This window comes from Dendrobium catenatum, unplaced genomic scaffold (genome assembly GCF_001605985.2).
Source record: "Dendrobium catenatum unplaced genomic scaffold, ASM160598v2 fragScaff_scaffold_1586, whole genome shotgun sequence".
NCBI lineage: Eukaryota > Viridiplantae > Streptophyta > Magnoliopsida > Asparagales > Orchidaceae > Dendrobium > Dendrobium catenatum.
Window position 1 is genome coordinate 1026392 of NW_021320048.1, and position 21224 is coordinate 1047615.

At 33.9% G+C, this 21224-nt stretch overlaps 1 protein-coding gene across 1 annotated transcript; it reads left to right on the forward strand.

Annotated features, from left to right (window-relative positions):
- Positions 1–609: 609 nt before the first annotated feature.
- LOC110112641 (trihelix transcription factor PTL-like) lies at positions 610–7176 on the forward strand. Its single transcript, XM_020844933.2, has 2 exons — positions 610–911; positions 6378–7176. The coding sequence occupies exons 1-2, from the start codon at positions 610–612 to the stop codon at positions 7033–7035; spliced, it is 960 nt and encodes a 319-aa protein (XP_020700592.1). The 3' UTR covers positions 7036–7176.
- The last annotated feature ends 14048 nt before the right edge of the window (positions 7177–21224 follow it).

Below are 21224 nucleotides of genomic sequence, written 5' to 3' on the forward strand. Positions count from 1 at the left end.
CGCCCTATTTATTAAATTCGTGGACCCGAATTCGAAATTTTGAAGTAGAGTTGGAGTCATGACATATAATGACACAACTATTTTTACTTATATTTAAATATTTATTTATGAATGCCATCATAGTTATATCTAAAAGTAGAAGTGAAATTATTATTATAAAAATACTTTTTTAGTAAAAAAAATAAATACAATTTTTTTGCATTTATCATATTCTAATAAATATAATACAAGAAATTATTTTTATAAAAAATTAGTCATATAAAAATATAATAATATAAAAATAAGTACAAAAAAAATCTCAAATAGATTCTAAATATTTTCTAATTTTGAATATTATCATTCATATTCTATTAAAAGATTGAAAAAAAAAATTCTCAGAATATGCTAATATAATTATATCATAATAGAATTAAAAATAATTAAACTTATTTTTTAATTAATATTATAATAGAAAATTGTAAATTATGCTAATTTTAAAATAAATTAAATAATTTTTATATACAAATTAAATTCCAAGATTATCCTGCAAATTTCCTCCTTTCTCTCTCTTACTTCCTGTATTTCTTCTTCACCACTACTCCTAAGTCTCCATTCCCCTTCCAATTCCACATGGAGTCAGAGGATCAGTATTTCCACCTTCTGCCGGAGCTCCGGCAGCTCATGCTTCTTAGCTCGAAGCCACCCATCTTCCCCGCCGCCGCTTCAGACCATCTCTACTCCTTATCTCCTCCGCTTCCATCTCCACCACTTCCACATCCGCCGTTCATTTCCGCTGTCAACGGCGGGGTATCCTCTTCCCAGAGCCGCTGGCCGAGACAGGAGACTCTCACCCTTCTTGAGATTCGTGCCCGGCTCGATCCTCAGTTCCGGGAGGCTGGCCAAAAGGCTCCGTTATGGGACCAGGTAGCGAGGTAACTAAGTGATTATTATTATAATTATTATTTTTAATATTGATAGTACGAACCAATAGCATACAACCAGTCACTAACAGCATAAAACACGCCCATGGGCTATGAGAAATTAATACGTGCAGAGTCCGAATGCATTCAAGTTAAAACTTCAATGAAATTGTGCTACATCGTTTACGCACAATAGTGTGTGCAACTTATACTGTACACAGCAGTGTGTGCGACTTCTATATGTACAAGTTGCACAAACTATTGTGCACAAGCGACATGGCTTAATTTTAATGGAATCCGAACGGGAACTATATATGAACTCTCCACGTAATAGTTCCTCAAGGGGATCACTTATAAAGAAGAAAAACAAGCCTAGCTAATAGTAAGTAATATTGGAGAAATAGGTAAGAGTAGTGAAGAATTTAGGCCACCAATGGAGCAATAAGAAGAAGTGTGCATAGTCTCAGCAGCAACTATGCAGTTTTTTGATGGTTTTGACCCCAAGCTTAGTTGGAGAGAAGTACATGTCAAAACTTTAGAAAAGATGACCTTAGTATAAAGATTGTCTTTACCAAAGGAAGAACATATTACAACTTTGCCATCCAAATGTTAAGCATAGCAATAGAGATAGCTAGGTTGGTAATGAATAGATAATGTTACCTTTAAATTATATTCAAGCATGAGAAATAGTTATCGTCGATCGTCTATGTGGATCGGATTATTATGATTCGATGAACTAAGCCATCTTTAATTTCTTTTGGGAGTGTGCCTTTTAGGATTTTTATTGGGAAGAAGCTTCTCGAAGGTCTATGGTTCCTCTTGATAGTCTGTTGTTTCTCTTGGGGGACATGTATTAATTCTTTTTGGTTTTCCCCTCAACGCTATATATATCCCATCTCGAGCACGCTTTAAGGACTCGCTCTAATATCTCATTAATTTCTATTATCATTAAATTCAAAGTGATATCTCAAGTATTTCAACACATATCAAGTAGTTATTTTATCATTTTAATTGCACATGACATGAGCGTTAGTTTTTAATGTGCCTTAGCACACTTATTAGTTTGCACACTAAATTGAATAGGGAATGTCAATTTTTAATGTATTCCTCTCATCATTCTCCTCAAATACTTATCATATATACCCAACATCATCAAAGAATATTCATTCATTTTTTTATCTTTAGATGAATCAAGAATCCCCCTACTATTCCATGTTAAGTTATGGGGAACAAAATTATAGAAATTGGCAAGGAAATAAGGAGAGAACCTCTGCTAGTTATGACTATAGATATAAAATTTTTATTCATAGAATAATTACACACATGGTTCATAGTAGAGGTTAGGGTGGCTAATTTGTTACCGATTTTCTTATTAGTGAATCCACAAAGCATAACTTACTTGATTCGAGCATAAATGTTGTTAACACAAATATCCCACTATAACACATGATGAATTTGCCATTGTTCACGGTGAGAAAGCAAGAGTGCCTATAAAATCCAAATGCTTAAGTGACAATAATTTGAAGATTGATTAAGAGAGAACAAAAAATTATCATTGAGTCTGGAAACATACTTTTTGAAAGGGCAAGAATTCTTGTCTTTCAAGGTGTGGACATTATGATATTTCTAAGAAGGATTTCTATTTGTTGAGGTACCTCATTTGTGGGCACCATGAGTAGATGAAGTGACCTTCCTTTTGGTTAGTATCCAAGGAATCAATGGTTTGTTATCTCCAGAGTTATGGGAGAAGGAATTACAACATAAAAATTGGAGTGCTTTCACATATTGATGACTTCTAGAAGAAAATATTTTCCATCAAGATTAAGATCACAAACTATTAGAAGGGGGCTCAAGGTTGGTTAGAACTCTTCCACACATATAGTGGCAAAAGTGATTTTGGAACTAATAGTGATAAGGCTATCTAATGTTATGGGAACCCTAATATGGCTCCCAATTTCTCGAGATACCCTTTGGAGACTATCAATACATCAATATATTAAGGATCTTAACTTGTAACTGAATGAATGAATGAATAAACAAAACTATGATGGAGGAACTAGGAGTTCATGCTCCAATAGACTCAAGTTTATCCCACTAAGTTACCTAATTAAGTGAGGTCCATCCCAACCCTTCTCCTTTTTTATTCAATAATCATAAATTAAAATATTTATAGAAATTGATACATGAAGAGTTAGTGCTTAAAAAATATTTTTGAATGCTTATGATGCTAGAGACACATAAAGACTATTTGAAGCCTTGCCAATTTGTCTATTGTATCACAACAGTTATTAATGATATCATTCTTTTTCATTTGTCAAAAGAGAAATGATCAAATATGTAAAAAAACCCTCTAAATTTAACAAAAATAATGGAAATGAATCAAACAATTTCAATAGATTGTGAGATATTATTTTTATAACATAATATAAAAGCTAATATTTTTTAATTATTATTTTACAACATAGATATATTAGCCCCATGATAAGTGCCACATCAACAAATGCCCACTTAGGTTATGTGTACTAGCAAGAGGGATCTCTTGATGACTCTTCTTAGTAATACCTCTTAGTAGATCTTCTCATGAAAGACTTCATGGGAAACCCGATCTCAGGAAAGACTTCATTAGGAAGCTCTTGCAGAAATTCCACTATGGAAGCCTTCTTAGAAACCCTATAGTAAAGACTTCTTGGGTGAATTTCACTAGTCTCTTCTAATAAATTCTTTCAAGGACCCGCAGTAATTAACCCAACATAATCAATAAGCCTTCTTGTATTATTTCTTTTTTGACATGATCTAAGTCCGGTGACCGTCGGCGACGTCTAACCACGGCGAGCGACGAACGGCGACGGAGGGCGACGGGCGAAGCAGTTGAAGTGAGAGAATGGAAGGAAACGAATGACGGCCAGAGGGGTTCGAGTTCGGGAAATAGGGCTTTTACCGGCGGAAGTTCCGCCGATATTGACACTAGTGACGTCAGTATAATTTCCGACGTCTGATCCGTCGGATATATTTCGTTGAGTTTAAATACGCCGGCGCCATGTCCGCCGGTAACGTACGCCGGAATTGTTCCGCCGTAACGTGCGACGGAAATGGTTCAGGCATCCCTATACCGTCGGATTTTCCGGCGGAATCGGGGTCGGTGAATTTACGACGTAGTTTGTGCCGGAAAGTTTGACGCAAACTTTACATCGAGCAAATCCGCCGGTACCTGCGCCGTTTATTACCGTTCAGAATGTTCCGCCGAAAAATCCGACGGTAATCGCGTGTTTTCCCGTAGTGAATACTCTTCTTCCATTAGATATTTGATGAAAAACTTCAAATTGTTTCAACCATTCAACAATGAGAATGCCTTAGCTCTCTATAGGACCCAAAAAACTCTCTTATTTAGAATAGATAGAGCTTTTCTCTCCATAATGACACTAGAGTCTAAGAGATCCCTTGCATGCATAATATATAAAGCTAACGTCATTCAAAATGGTAGTAATCTCAGAAGAGTCCAAGAGGAGATTGTTTCTTTATAATGTTTATGCTTACACTTGACATCCTTAAGCTTAACAAAGAGTAAAGATAGGGTCTTCTAAATCAAATATATTTTAGGAATCATCCACAACCACTAAGAAACTCAAAATTTAATATAAAAATTCTTAAAATTATATATCTAGAAGCTTGCTTAAAGGTAAGGAAGTAATTTGAAAGGAGGAATTAGATTTTAAAAAGAAATAGAGTTAGAGCTCCCATTCACTAAAACACTTTCCCAAACTGTAAGTAAAAGTTTTGAGGGAGGCATTCATAAGAGAGAGAAGAGAAAATACGAGGGAATTATCAAGGTCGACAATGGCAAGAGAGGACCATTAACAACCTTAAAATAAACTTATTTTTCTCCTTTAAAATATCATCATGTATACTTAAAGTTGCTAATAACAACCCATTTTGGATTAGAAAGGGAGCCTATTAGTAGATCCTAAATGAGAAATGGTGTCCCATATATATGTGGCTCTTCTTTTAAGCATAGTTGGAGCTATTGACTATAATAATATTGTAGAAGTGAGTCGATTGAAGTATGATGAATTTTCTATCAATGATGAAGGGTTAGATATATGGACTATTAGAATTCCAAGAAATTAATGATACTTCACCTTTAGGGATGTACAAGTTATAGGAAATAATTAATGGGGAAAAAAAGCTGAGATGAAATGTAAACCATTATTGGATAGAAGAAATTAATTATTAAGTTTAATTAGACCGAAGATCGAAGGCATAGCTTATAAACCCAACATCATTAAACGTGGTCATGGATTTTTTATCTTCGATGAATGAAGATTCCCCTTATTTTCCAAGTTCATATGAGGTAACAAAAATTAAAAAGTGGCAAGGAGATAAGGAGAGAACCCCATTTATTACTATAGATATTAAATTTGTCTTCATGTAAGAATTACACACATAGTTGCAATTAGGTTGTCTACTTTATTATTATTTGTCTAACTAATAAGATAATTAGAGCAGAACTTACTAGATCAGAGTATAAATATTATTAAGGCAAAGATCACACGATAATATGTGAGGAATTGGTCATTTTTGTGGGGGAGAGAGAGCAAGAGTGCCTATCAATGCCAAATGCTTAATTAATGGAATATGAAAATTGATTAAGAGAGAAATACAACTTATTATTGATAGTGAAAACATAATCTTTGAAGGAGCCAAAATTCTTAGAGACATCTTATCTGTAGAGACATGATCGAGTAGACAAAGATGACTCCCTTTTGGTAAGTATCCAAATATCTCCAATGGTTTATAGTCTTGATAGTTATGATAGAAGGAACTAAAGCATGAAAATTGGAGTGTTTACACTTACAGATGACTTTTTGAAGAAAAAATTTCCCATCCTTATTAAGATCAGATAGTATTAGGAAGGGGAGATGGAGGTTTGTAGGACCTCCACACATACTATGGCAAAAGTGATTATGGGTCAAAGAGTGGTAAAGCATTCATGTGTAATGAGAACTCTAATATGGAAAAACTTATTTTGTGTGAACCCTAGACGACATCTGGAGACTAATCAAAATGCTTCACATTATTTTTTTGCTCGGTATCGAGTGACGTGACACATTCTGGTTGGTCTCTGGACCATCCGGTGTCCTCACATAATAGTTTCTCTTAATATGGTTGGCTCACATGTTATTAATAATATAATTCTTTTCATTTGTCAAAAGAGAGTTGACCAAACAAAAACCTCGGAATACAACAAAAACCATACGAATGAATCACACATTTTCGGTAGATTGCGAGATATTATTCTTATAACATAATATATATATTTTATTAACTCGTTACTACTTCACAAAACGCGCGGCAAATATCAACCTGACGACATCCAAAAAATCGAGCACAATCTCATCATAAACTAAACCAGAAGACACCAACTTAATCATTTTCCATGCATATAACAGCAAAAACTTGACTTCTGATTCAAACTTACAGGATAATGGCAGAGGAGTACGGGTATCAAAGAAGCGGGAGGAAATGCAGAGAAAAACTCGACAATCTCTATAAATATTACAAAAAGACCAAAGAAGGCAAAATCGGAAAACACGAAGGAAAACACTACAGGTTTTTCCGGCAACTGGAAGCACTCTACAGCCCCTCCACCACCACCACCGCCGCCACTATCATCAAAAGCTCCAATCCATCTATTGCTAAAAAACTGAACTTGCTTGAAAACCAGAACACTCTTCTCTTCTCGACTTGGTCTGAGTCCTCTGCCGAAGAAGAAGAAGAAGAAGAATACAGCAGAACAAAGAATTGGATTACAGAGCTGGTAGAAGCTCAAATGAAGAGATTGTTGGAGATGCAAGAGGCTTGGTTTGAGAAAATGATGAGAAGTTTTGAGCGAATGGAACAGGAGAGAGTTCGCCGAGAAGAGAGTTGGAGAAGGGAGGAGGCCGAGAGGCATGAGAAAGAAAGGCGTCGGCTGGCGAGTGAACGAGCGTGTTCGGAAAAGAGAGAAGCTGCACTTATTATGGCGCTGGAGAAGATTATTCAGCAGAGAGAGAGCTTGGGCCCGGCAATGATGGTGCGCGGCGGAGAAGAGCGAGAAGAGATGGAATGTGATTTAAGCCGTGCTATGGGTGTGTTGTGAAGAAATTTTATCTGGTGAGGGGTTTGATTACGCTCATGTTTGCATGTCGAGGATTAGTGCCGGAAGTGATCTCTTTGACCAAAATAATAATAATAATAATAACTATATACATTTTCATCATTTTATATATGTTAATTATGATGAGGCTATTATAGATATACACACACTACAGAAGGCACAAAAACTTATAATGCTAATAATGAATTGCCTAACGTCGACAATGTTATGCATTTTCTTTCTTTTAAGGTTTCATTTAGGACAGCTTTTTTACTGAATCTTAAAGCAGATTTTTAGTATAAAAATCATAATTTTTGTACTAAAAAGATGTTTTAAGAAGCGGTAAGAAAGTTGTCTCCAATGAATGCTATGTTTAATATTGGAAGGTTATTTGTTCTTTTCTTGTATTAGACAACTGATTATAAAAGATGATAAATTAGCCATACTAAGATTATCATTTGAATGGGGTCTTTTTGTTTTCCACAAATTACTTAGCAGCATTCATACAAGCCAGTAATGTTGGGGTGAACTAAAAAAAATTGAGTAGAATTAGATCTAAGTGTCAATTAGGTTAAGGAATGTTTAATGTGATGTTGGATCAAATATCATGCTCTTTCATTTTTGAAGGTTTGTCTTGCTAAGGAAAACTTGATTAATCTCCAATCCATGAAAGAAGAATATTGGAGACAAAAAGTTGTTGCTAAATTCATTTTCTGAAAGTGATGGAAACACTAAGTATTTTCACACTTTAGTTAATTCTAAGAAAGCAGAAGCTCACATCAAAAAGATCAAGTTGAGTCGGAAGACTAGTGTAATGATCAATCTTTAATCATTGATTCTGCTTTAACTTTTTTAAAAGCTCTTTTGATGTTTCTAAGAATGTTTTTCAGTTGTCTAACCCTTCTATTATTAATAATGTGGAGAAGCTTGCTATGACTAAGTACCCTAATGAGGGAGAGATTTTTAATGCTTTAATGTATATGAACAATGACTCAGCTACTGGTTCAGATGGCTTCATTACTATTTTCTTTCAAAAAAATTTGAATGTTGTGAAGGAGGACCTTTGCAAGGTTGTATTGGCCTTTTTAATGTCTTTACTATTCCTAAGTGGTTTACTTCTATGTTGGTTGTTTTGATCCCAAAAAAATCTAATCTAATTTTTTGTATGATTTTAGACCGATTAGTTTGTGCACCACCTTTAACAAGCTTATTTCCAAGATGATGGCCAATACATTATCTCTTTTATTTCCCAATATTATTTCTCTAAATCAGATTAATTTTGTTAAAGGTAGAAACATTACTGATAATGTCTTGCTTGCTCTGAAATTACTTCATGAAATTAATAAAAAAGTGCATTGCCATAACTTAATAATGAAACTTGAGATATTTATAAGGCTTATAATAACATCAATTGGACCTTTATCTTTAATATTTTAAAGTTGTTTAGTTTTGATGACAATGTTATTAACCTTTTCAAAAGCATTATTTAAAATTGTTGGTTTTCTTTGATCATCAATGGCAATTCTCAAGGTTTCTCTAAAGACATCCAAGGTATTAGACAAGGTAACCCTTGTCCCCTACTCTCTATATTATTGTTGTAGATTATTTATCTAGAAGATTATCTCTTTTCTTTTCCATTAATAAAGATTGCTCTTACAAGAACTTTGATTGTATTGACATATCTCACCTTTGTTTTACTGATGACATCATTATTTTCTGTAATGGATCCATGAAATGTGTTAAGAAAATAAGGAAATTTCTTTCTAATTTTGAGAAAGAAAGTGGCCTACACTTTAATAACAAAAAATGTTCCTTTATTGGTGGCAACAATATGTCTACTGTGCACTACAACAATATTATTATTACGTATATTGGTTTCTCTGACCAAATATTGCCTATATTTTATCACGGTACTCTTCTTTTTTATTGGACAAGCTTCTTTAATCCATTGTGTTGACCTCGATTTTGCCCAGACCCTTGGTCAAAGGGTTGACTGGGTCAAATTGACTAAGTTAGACCCCAAGACCCTCTCCAATAGGCTCGTTGGGTCGAGTCGAGTCTGTTGAGCCCGGGCTTGGACCACTACAGGAAAATCACCGATTTCCGGCGGAATTTTTCGGCGGTTTTCTGGCGGCTTTCACGTTTCCTTTGATTTTGGTCAAAGGGTCGACCCTGAGTCAACCTAGTTGACCGAGTCAACCAGGGTTGACCAATTTGGCCCCTTTAAGCTTAAAACCAATTCTAAATTAATTTCATGACTTGATCCTCATCCTCTTGACCTGATTGACTTAGTTGACCAAGTCAAATCTTGACTTGGTCAAACCAAGTCATAATTAGGTCAAAATTACCTATTTAATTGGAATTAAGCCCACTTTAATACCTTTAAGAGCCCCTGAACGTTTTAGAAATTCAAATCCCATGGTTTCAACCTATTTTCCCTCCTAATCGTGCTTGGATTGAATCATGACCGTTGGTTTTAAGTCCAAGCCTTTAAATATTGATTTTAGGGTTCCAATTAGAGGATTCTGCAATTTATTCCCCCTAAGCCCGAGATTTTTCGTGGGGAGCTTGAGAGAACCCTCCTCCCGACGATCCAAAGTCGACGCCTGCGATCCTCCGGCGACCCGAAGGTCTAAACGTCCAAGGCTTCGATCCACTCGATCTGGAGCTTGTTTGACCGAGGATTCAAGAGGAGAAACGTACGAGGACAGTCTACAAGCTCAACCGTGTCAAAGATTCAAAGATCGGACGGTAAAATCTCTCGAAATCCCTTAGGATAGATTGAACACTTAGATCTAAATAGATTTATGTAGGCTTTGATTTGCATAAAAAGAACTACCCCCCCAAGATATCTGTTCATATTTAGAACTAGTGTTTAAAATTTCGTGAAATTCGGTTGAGAATCGAGAGAGAACGAGCCAAAAAACGAATTAGGGTTTCGGTTTGACCCCTCGCGCGCGCAGGCTGAATCCAGACCATTGGATCCGTGATCAACGGTCCGGATCTCGACCGCCCGCGGTCTGCCGCTGACCGCGCGGATGACTCCGCGGCCTTAATTATTAATAAAACAGTAAAGTGTATTATTTAAAAAATACTATTTTGATTATTTTATTATTATTATATTATAAAATTATTATTTTTAATTATAATATTAATAATTATATTATGATTAAATTATTTCTTACTGTTTTGTACCTATTTATTATTATTATTGTCATTGTTATATTTATTTAAATATAAAAAAATATTTTCATTATTTAATTACTTTAATTAGTTAAATTATCTAAAATATTACTAATAATTAAGTTATTACTAATATTTATATTTGCATATATATTTTAGTATATTTTAAATTTCAGAGATTTTAAATTATTATTCCATCTCATTTTAACAATTATTTTTTAATTATGATTATTTTGAATTATTTTAAAATATCCTTTTAATCGTTTTAAACTTCGAAAAATCGTATCTTTCTCGTTTTTAATCCGCTGTCGACGCACAGCACCTTGATTTGAACGTATTTGAATTCTGCACATTTTGGAACTAGTTTTACTTAAAAATTTTGGATCTGTATGCAGTTATTTTTAAAACAGCCAATAGCACTATTTTAAAACTATTTGATTAATGTCTTTAAACTTTGAAATTGCGTAATTTTCTCGTTTTAAGTCGGATTTTGATGCACAGCACCTTATTTTGGGTGTATTCGAAATTCTGCATATTTTAAGAATATGTTTATATAAAAATTATGCCTGTATTATCTGTTATTCCAAAAACAGTGAAATGACGTTATTTTAAAATATTATATTATTGTATTCAAACTTGTAAATTTCATATCTTCGTCGTTTTAAATCAGATTTTTGCGTATAACCCCTCGATCTTTTCAGAAAAATGTGAATTTTATTTTTACTATGGTTTCAGTGTCTGGTTTTGGATTTTCTGACAGATTTCTGCTTTGATTTGATTATTCGGGTATTTTGATATTATTTTTATAATCAATATGATATTTATTTTCAGGATACAAACTATTTTCAAATCGTGTTGAAGCTTCGATTGAGTGGTCAGCGAGTCGCCCATATACCAACTATAATTCAACCTATTTTTTAATTATTTTAATTTCCAAAATTTATGTATATATATGTTTAAGTATTTTTTAAACTACTTTGAAACTACTTATATGTTAAATCTCTTAACCTTGGGAGACTTGCTTCATGAAATTTTAGACATGGGTTCTAGATATGAAGAGCAATCATGGGGAAGAGGATTAGTGGGTGATTGAGCTCCAATCATTCACTAATTCCTCCGTTAGGTGTCTTTCTTTTTATTTTTCATAGATTGCATGTGTAGGTCGCACCACGAGCACTTAGCTTAGGCTCTTCTAGACTTAAGGACATGATGTGTTTACTTCTTTTATGTATTTCCCCTGCATTTAATACCTTGAGGGTTAGTTGAAACACCACTTTAAACTCCTACAACGTAGTGACACCCTAAGAACAATAATTAAGGACCCGTCTAGCAAACTTAGAAGTTTTCTAGGAGCTAGGATAGATCCTGAATTGACAAGAAAACTTCAACACCTAAACTTAGTGACATCATAAACATCCCAGAATTTTCTAAGAATTCTTAGGGCTTGTTAGACCCCTTAGTTAACCAACCCTAATTAATCTGCTAAATAAGGCCCCTAGACCTTCCGAAAAATACAATAAATACATTTTAGGTTAGAAAATTACCTATAATACCTCAAACTGACCAGAATCGGATCCTTGACTTTAGATAAATAGGGCTCCCTAGTTTGACTTCAGGTTGACCCCTAATTTGACCATAGGTGAAAATTACCATTTTAGCCCTAATAATTCATTAAAAATTATTAAAAATCCCAAATCCCCTCCAAACACTTGGGAACACTTTCTCGGGTCATTCCTGACCTTTGGGAGTGATTCCAATCAGTTTAGAGCTGATTTGGATCAAAACGGTAAAATCAGCCCTTTATTAGGAAATCTAGAAAATTCCTTTAATTAGCCGATTTTTAGAAAATTTATAACTAATTGTAGAAAATTCTAAATTAGGCAAACTCACTTGCATTAGACTTCAATTAGGGCCTAGTATTTATTAAAAATCTTAAGTTTCCAGAAACTGACCTAGTTTAGAAAGTCAACTTTTTGGTCAACCGTAGTTCATTTAGGGCCCGAAACTTAGAAAATTCATAACTTTGCCTAGAGAACTCCAACTGTAGCCTACTACCTGTCTAACTACTTCTCTTAAGCTCTAGTATTTTCCTAGGGTGTTAGGAATCCCAAACCTAGCCTATTTCTCATAGTGACTTTTTGGACCCTTAGTCTAGTTCCTATAAGGACCTGGGACTTTCCAAAATTGGCTAATGCAATTTAAATTTCAGATATGAATACCCTAAGCTCTTAAAACTGATCAACAAACTGAAATAATTAAAATACACCCCAATTCACTAATATTTGAATTTTAACAAAAAAATTCTTTTCTAGCCTACAACAGACCTGAACTTTAGACAATTTTAATTAATTACCTCACTTAGGATCTATCCAAACCACACTAGCCTTACACACACATAGAATTGTTTGCTAGGGCACCACTTCTAGATCTAGGTTAGGCCGCTGGGTTTTACTTTTCTGCTGTGTGCCGGAGCTTTCGTGGATTTCATTGCATGCTGTTTGAAAAATGATTGGTGTGTTTGCTTACATTTATTGCACTCTGTGATGTGATGAGCGCTAGATCTACCCCTAGGTTAGGAACGTCATATATATATACTGTTCTTCTGTGCAGGTGGTCATGCTCAAATTAATAAAAGGGGGAGCACTGTCATGATTTCTAACAATATTTTATGCAGGTGCTTGCTCAGCTCCCCCTAAATAAAATGAGGGCTAAAATAATTATAAGTGCACAGGTGGAGCTGCTTAGCCCTCAAAATTAAGAGCATGGCTTGGCACAGGGTCAATGGTGTTAGCACTTTCATTTTTTATATAAACTGCTTGAGATTTTTATTAGGATACCATGCAGGGAGTCTAGTAAATTTTCTTTATAAATGATGTAAAAATTTGTAATAAGTTAAGAGTGTGAAAATACAATTTTGAGTGATGGATATATCTTATCCCACTTGAATCCCAAAAAGGAGGAAGGCATGCCTTATAGGGGATAGTCTTCTTCCATTTGGGATAATCGAGTGGGATAGCTTTAGATATATCCAAAAGAGAAAAGGCAATAATCATAAATGGGAGAATTGTCTCTTCGTTTGGATATTCAAACCATGACGGATTCCAAGGAGTTCTAAAAGGAGGAGAAATCGAGGAGTCAAGGAGGAGAATTCCAAGGGGAGCCCAAGGAGAAAGAAGACACCCAGAAGATTGAAAGACCAATATCCCACTCAAAGTCATTTGCGTCTGTCATAGGCTTAGAAATCCAGTTGTTGGCAGTGGTGCCGGCCACTTTACTTTAATGCAATGTCTGAGTTGTAATAAGGGTAGTTGCCTATGAACATTTAGATGATTTATTTTGGAATTTATATTGATGTGTTTTCCTATATTGCGCAGTAGAAATTGCCTACTTTTTTCTAGGTTTGTTTCTTGCATGCCGCTTTTGTTTTCGCCTGGATTTCTGTTAGGCTCTTTAAGGACCCAAAATTTTTACTTCCATAACTTACTCTAAAATTTTAAGTCCTAAATAATATAGAAACTTAACGAACCTAGGGAATTGCCGAGATTGTCCGGGGTCGCATGCATATTACTGCATCCTTCTTTTCCTTGTTATAAGACATCTCCCTGCCTGCGGGTTAGAGTCCGAAATAATCTGGCCTATGAGGATGAAGTGCCGGCACCTAGGAGACCCAGTCTTTTTCAAAAAATTATTTTTTATATAAGCCTATTTTTAAAGTTCTATAGCATTCATGAGCTGACAATTTCAACTAGCATGCATTGCATTAGTAACCAACTAATTAAAATTTAATTGCATTAGCTAGGAGCATCTGACCCACATAAAGTCCAATGACCACTTAGGAAACTCTCTAGATTGTCGATCCTATTTCCAAATAACTGTACCACCCACCCATCTACATAAATGACTTGACATCATGGTTTTAAAGCGATTAGGTGGTTAGCTGGCTCCCCAATCCAGGTCGGGATAAGTCCAGGTTTTGTACTGCATTTAGCTAGGACACGGGTCTTAGTGTTTTTGTAGGAGCACTAAAGCCAACCTAGAATCTAGGATTCAAGGCATACTACATTCGGTCTCGGTATTATGCCTTAAATAGTAGGTAGGTCCCTTCTTTTCATGGACTATAAATCCTACTTATCCGCGTCACAAGATGACGCCACCTCCATCCATTCTCTCACGCATGTGATTGGATGTCTTGACTTTTATTTTCTCTAGTTTCTCTTTAGTACCCTAGAGCCTCCGAGTGCTGGTATGAGCCACGCATGTTGATTCAGCCCTTCGGACCTTTCTTCCCTTTGAGTAGGATTTCCTAGTCTATACCCTCGTGCCGATCCCACTTTAGGAGAGGATAATGTATGATCCTTAATCGAGAGTTTTCTCAGGCTTCGGCCTGGGATGTAATTAACCACGGGGGCTTGCGCCCGTGGAAAACTTGGCCCCACATCTACTAAACCCCATTCGAGCCTTTGGATCGGATAGGGGAAACCCGTGACTAGGTCGTGTATATTACTACCCATCGGGGTGTGTTGGAGACAGCCCCTATTCTCAATGGTTAGTCGTATGCACGATCCAATCTGCCCTTCCAATCGACCCGTTCACGCGGTGCTCTTTTCGGAGGTCCACACATTGCAACTAAAATTTCCTCTTGGGACTTCAAACTGCTCTCCATGGTGGCTAGGGTTCTTCTCATTAAGAGTGCTTTTTGTTCTATGCCTATTTATTTGCTTCAAACCATTAACCCTATTTTCACTCTTTTTGAAAAGTTGGAGAATATTTTCAATAAATTCTTTTAGGGTTCTAATGTTGCTTACAAAAAATACACTGGTCTAATTAGGGCGCTTGCACCACCTATTTTTGGAGGGTGGCTTGGGTTGCAAATATGTTTTCGAGTTAATTAAAGGTTTTCTTTTAAACTTTGATAAAAAATTAGGCAAAAAGACTCTTTTTCGGCCAGCTTCATGCATAATAAATATTGTCAAAAACTTGCATCCTACTCTTACCTTCTTTAAGAGAGGGAAATCTTTGGGGTTGAAAAGGCTTTGTGACATCAAATGGGTTGTTGATCTCACTATTCAATGGTGAATTCATAATGGTTCTTATTTTTAATAGGATGACTGTTCTGGTAGAGGGTCTATTGACTCTCTCCTCAGTACTCATTCTACCTCCTCATTGAAAGTTTCATGGTTCATTATTGATGGAAGTTCGTCCATTAATCATCTCCTTGATTTTATCTCCCAAAGTTTAGTTGATTATATTTCTGACATTCTCGTTAATGTGGAATGCAATGACCATATTATGTTTAAGTTGTCCTATGATGGTGATTTTACCTTTATCAAATCATAGCATTTTTTCAGAAGCAAGAAGGATTCTATTGATATCTTTTAAAAAATTAAGCATTATGTTATCCCTTTTAAAGGCTTCTTTGTTAACTTGGAGAATTCTAAAAGGGTATTTTCTTGTTGACATTAGTCTTCAAATAAAAGGGGTTAACTTGGCGTCCAAATGTCAATGTCGTCTTTGTAGTGAAACTATTTATCATGTTTTCCTGCATGGAACAGTTGCTGCTAAATTTTGAATGGCTTTGGATTATGACATGCATGTTAATATTTGTTTTAATGTCAATAATGTGTTATCTTTCCTTAATGGCTGGTTTCATTACAAGGCCAATCGATATATTTTAAGGATCATTCCCCTTATTGTTTTCTGGTTACTTTGGGAGGAAAGAAATAATTCCAAGCACAACAATATCAAGATGTGAAATAAAAGGGTTATTACTACTTTAATTTTAAAAATTCAGCAGCTCTTTAAAGCTAATGTGTTAAATTCTAAGCATTTTAGAGGTAGTACTGATTGGTTACCCTTTCTTAACATTAATTGTCAGAATTCTATTGTTATTTCTCCTCCTAGGGTTATCAAGTGGATGAAGCATGTTTTGAATTTAAGCTTAACATTCACGATGCTCTATTTTAGTCTCATTGTGGGCTTGGTGGTCTTATTTGAAATCATAATGGCAACCTCATCTTTGCTTTTGGATCAACTGATTATATACTTGATACATTACATGCTTCCTTTTCTACCCTAATAATGGGTTTACATATTAGTTCTTTTTTGAATATTCAATCTTTATAGATTGAAGCTGACTCGACGCTCTTAATTTTTATAATGAAGGAAAATAATTGCTCGAACTCTGAATTATTTTATATTTTTTTTAGAAAATTAAGGCTTTACTTAATATTTTTTATTACATGTTTTAGCATATTCAACTTATTTTTAAATACTCATATAGTGTCAATTATACTCTTATCAGAAGGTCTACTAACTAACTCCCACACATAATTTCTTAAAAATTAATTTAACTCCTCCTATATGGAAAATATATAGAATTCATTAGTAAGGGCCTGGCCTATATTGGTTGGTTCTATTTTAAAGATAAAAATTGTATAGATAACTTCTTTTCTAATTAGGACTTGTCTAGTTCTAACCCCTAGGATAAGCTCTCTAAGGTGACTAGAGGAATATCTCCACTCTCTAGAAAAAGGGTCATGAGATTCTTCTTTATCTTCAAGGTCAACAGCCTCTACTCCAAAGGTAATTTATACCTCATCATCATCTTCTATCCTAGCCAGGTTCAACAGGTCTATATGATTTATCAAACACAATATGAGTGGATTCTTCTACAAATAAAATTCTTTTATTAAATCCCATATAGGCTTTACCTATTGAGGAATAACCTAAGAAGACTCCTTCATCTAGCATAGAATCAAACTTTCCTAGAAGAGATTTACTATTTATATGCACAAAACACTTACACCCAAAAACATGCAAATGTGAAATGTTAAGTGTTTTAAGCAGCTCATAATGTGTCTTATTCAACCTAGATATAATGTTTTCCTTTTTTTTAATGTTTTCCTATTTAGCACATAACAAGTGATATTCACTACTTCTACTAAAAAATATCTAGGTAGGGTATACTTAGCTAACATTGCCCTAGCTGCCTCCACTAGTTATAGCCTTTTCTCTTAGTTATGCCATTATGTTGTGGGGTCTTAAGGGAAAAAAATTATGATCAATTTTATACTCTTTACAACATAATTTAAATCTTTCATTATCAAATTCTCCATCAGAATCACTATGAATGGTAGATATCAAAGAACCTAACTTCCTATAAATTCAAATGAAGAATATCTTAAACTCATCAAACTCACTCTTAGGTACTAATAATCTTACTAGAGTATTTATCTATTATCACAAATTTAAAACTCTTACCACCTTGAGTGGTTGTACTAATAGGTCCAAATATATCCATGTGTAGATTCTCTAGTGGTTTGGTGGTAGTGATATCCTTAATTGAATGGAATGATGACTTAGTTTGCTTTCCTAATTGAAATGTATCACACAGACGATCCTGAATGAATTCTATATTGGGAATGCCTCTAACTATGCCCTACTAGGAAATCTTCCTAAGGGTATTCATACTAGCATGGCATAGTCACTTATGACATAGCCACAAATCATCCATAACAGTTTTTAGGCAATACAAAATATCATAAATATTTATGCAAGCAAGATCAAACATATAAACATAATTAATTATCTTGCCTTCTAGAATATTTTTTTCATTTAAAATAATTAAGCATTTATTTGGAAGAAATTTCACATAAAAACTTTTGTCACATAATTGGTTAATGCTAAGAAGATTGTGCTTCAATCCTTTTAGTAAAACTATAATTTAATTAATAAAACCATTAGGTTTACTAATTACACTTGAGCCAAACACATTTCTAGTGGTGTTATTACCCAAAGTTACCTTACTTTCACTCCTGGCCTCCATCGTGATGAACTGATTCATATCTCCAATCATATATCTTGAGCACCCATTATCCAAGTACTATATGCTCTCACTTGGTTTCTTGTGAGAGCATCCCTCTTCTTGATTAGAGTTAACAATTATATTATTGGCCATTAAATATAAATTTATTACCTCCTCCTCTAGTTCTTATTCAGATTATTCTGAGGATGAGTCTGCCTTTTGTATCCTTTATTTTCCGATCCCTTTTTGATATTTATCTTATCCTCACCCTTCTCCTTCATAGGTTGGATCTTAAGATTGGGGCAATCGAATCTCAGATGTCTATGCTTCCTGCATTCAAAGAAAATAATGTCAAAAGAAACTTTGTTAAATTTACCTATTTTACCTTTACTTATATTTGCTTTTACTTTAGGAAGCTTTTAAACTACTGGGTCATCAAGGCTAAATGTCATTATTCTCATCAGCTTTAGAACTATTGCTATTTTTATCATCAACCTTTAGCATCATGGTCTTCTCCCTTCTTTTATCACCTACATTCAAAACTCTTTGGCTCATCTTTTGCTCATAAGAAATGAGAGAGCCCAGTAAATTATCAATAGAGTATACATTTAGATCTTCAAATTCATAGATTGTATACATTTAGATCAAAATTATCAAGATAACAACATAAATTCTTATTTACTTTCTTAGAGTCAGATAATTCCCTTCTAAAAGAATGCAACGATGTCACTATCTTAGTAAAACTAGTGTACATGTCAGATATAGTTTTGCTATATTTCATGTGAAATAGTTTATTATTATGTAATAGTAAATTCAGATGGGATTGCTTCACCTCATTTGCACCTTCATAAGTAATATAAATCTTATCCCATATCTCCTTGCTAGTATAGCAAGTAGAAACACACAATTCTCAAATTTAAAGCACAAAAAATTTAAATATTTTACATTTAGTTTTGCATAATCTCTTTTTTCCATATTATATTTAGTAAAAGGGATTATAGTTTTAACATCATTTATAATATAAGATGGAACAACATAACCTACTTGTATCATATGACACATGCAATAACTAATTGATAGTAAGAAAGTAGAAAAAGTTTTCAAAAATCAAATGGGAAATTATTAAATAATGGTGGATAGATTATTGAATAACTATAATACTTATATTCCCAAAGTGTGCCATAAATCTTTTATCTAAGTTCTTAAACCACTATTTTAAATAATCTGCTGTAGTATTAATTGAATGTTCAATTTTTGGTTATTAAGCCACTTAAAGTACAATGGCACACACCAAGAGGGGGTGAATTGGTGTTTTAATTTTTAATTTAATATATATATATATATATATCTTTTTAAAAATTACAACTAAATTTGCAACTTATATTTAAAAATCAAATTTTATAATGCAGAAGTTAACAATAGAAAAAAATCAAATACTATTTTTTTTCATATGCAGTGAAATAAATAACAAAATATATTTCTTCTTTTTTGGTTTTTTATTTCTTTCTAAGAAAAATTTAAATCCAAAATAATCTCAAAGTTCTTAACTTAAATTTTCAAGAAGGTACACGTGTGAAAAAATAATACAAAAATAAAAGTGAAAAAATAAACATAAATGAATACACAAAAAAGTTATAGTGATTCAATCAACTTTGACATACGTCAACTCCTCGAAGTCCTCTATGGGTATTGCACTAAACTCTTTAGTATTTTTTTTTTATTTTTTCTCCCACAGTAAGGCGGAGAAGCCCTTACAAGAATCACTTTCATCTTTCCCCTATATGGTTAAGAACCAAATCACTTTCATCTTCCCCTGATGCTGCAGAGTTTTCGAATCCTTTGACACGATGGGTTTCTTCTTAGAGTTTCCCTCAAGAACAACTTTGACTCATGGAGAAAGATGGTGAATGTTTGTCAGAGCAACTATGTGTAGAATTTCTCTCACACTCCCTTCATCCCATAAGGCTTTTCTCTCTCTCAACTACATTTTTTTCCTTCCAAGGCCAAAACTCTCTCTTCAAACTCTAACTTACAGAAGAACACACTCACTCTGTTAGCCAAAGACCCTCTCTAACTCTATTAATAAAGTTTAAATCTAGGCATAAAAAAAAAACTATAATTATTCAATTCAGCCGCCTCTATTTGTATAGTTCAATATGAAGATCATATAATACGATTAGTTGAATTCTCCATTTTGTACTATATGATGAATGTTGCCCTATAAGATCAGTTCAAAAATTTTCACTAATCATCCACTATGACCTTAGAGTAATATAGTATAATTAGTTTAATCAAATCGTAGTTCATCCATGATAAACTCCTGGATGACCAAATATCATCTCTATAGATCCTCCAATATGATCTTAATGATTAATTTTTTGAGATTCAATTACTTAATTATAGGGATTAATTTAGGCAAGATTTTAATGATATCATATAATATAATTAAAATGGTGGTCGAGATTTTGTTTATAAACTGATCATCATGTATGATCTTAATTATCATACAGTGCAATTTGTTCATCTTTATTTCAAATTTATTTTCTTAATTTAAATATTTTAATTAACTTTTGCTTGATCAGATCATATAATTTGAATCAGATCAGCCAGTACGATAATCAAAAACAAAGTATTGCTTTAAGTTTTAGTCCCCCCGTGTGTGTGCACATTTGCTAAGCTAACATTCACCATTTATATTGATTGACTCAAGAAAAATAAAAAGTACAGACTCTTGCATAAATCAACCTAAACTACCCGGTCTTGAGTCTTGATTCTTTGACTGTGCTTGATGTATGTTGAACCTAAAATATTTTTACACAAAAAATATACAATAATAATAAATAGGATAAACTAGATAAAGTTTAAAAATACTTGTTATCATCAAAATAAAAGCTCGAGCTCTTAGATTAAAACAAAGCTCATCACCATCACTCATTGATGGTGATATCTCATAATCATCTAACTCGCCTTCTTCATGATTCTATCTTCTTCGATGTTTTAGAAGCACACCTTTTACACATGTGTTATCATTAAATTAAACAAGTGCATACATCTCTTACTTTTGATATGGTCATCATTTTTGGATTCCATTTCTTGAGAAGTGACCAGAAGATTTTGTTCCAGAGTCGAGCGTCGATGTCATGCATTAAGCATCAAAAGAGGTGATGATAATATTGTTGAGAGTTGGGTATCAATGTTGTCGAGG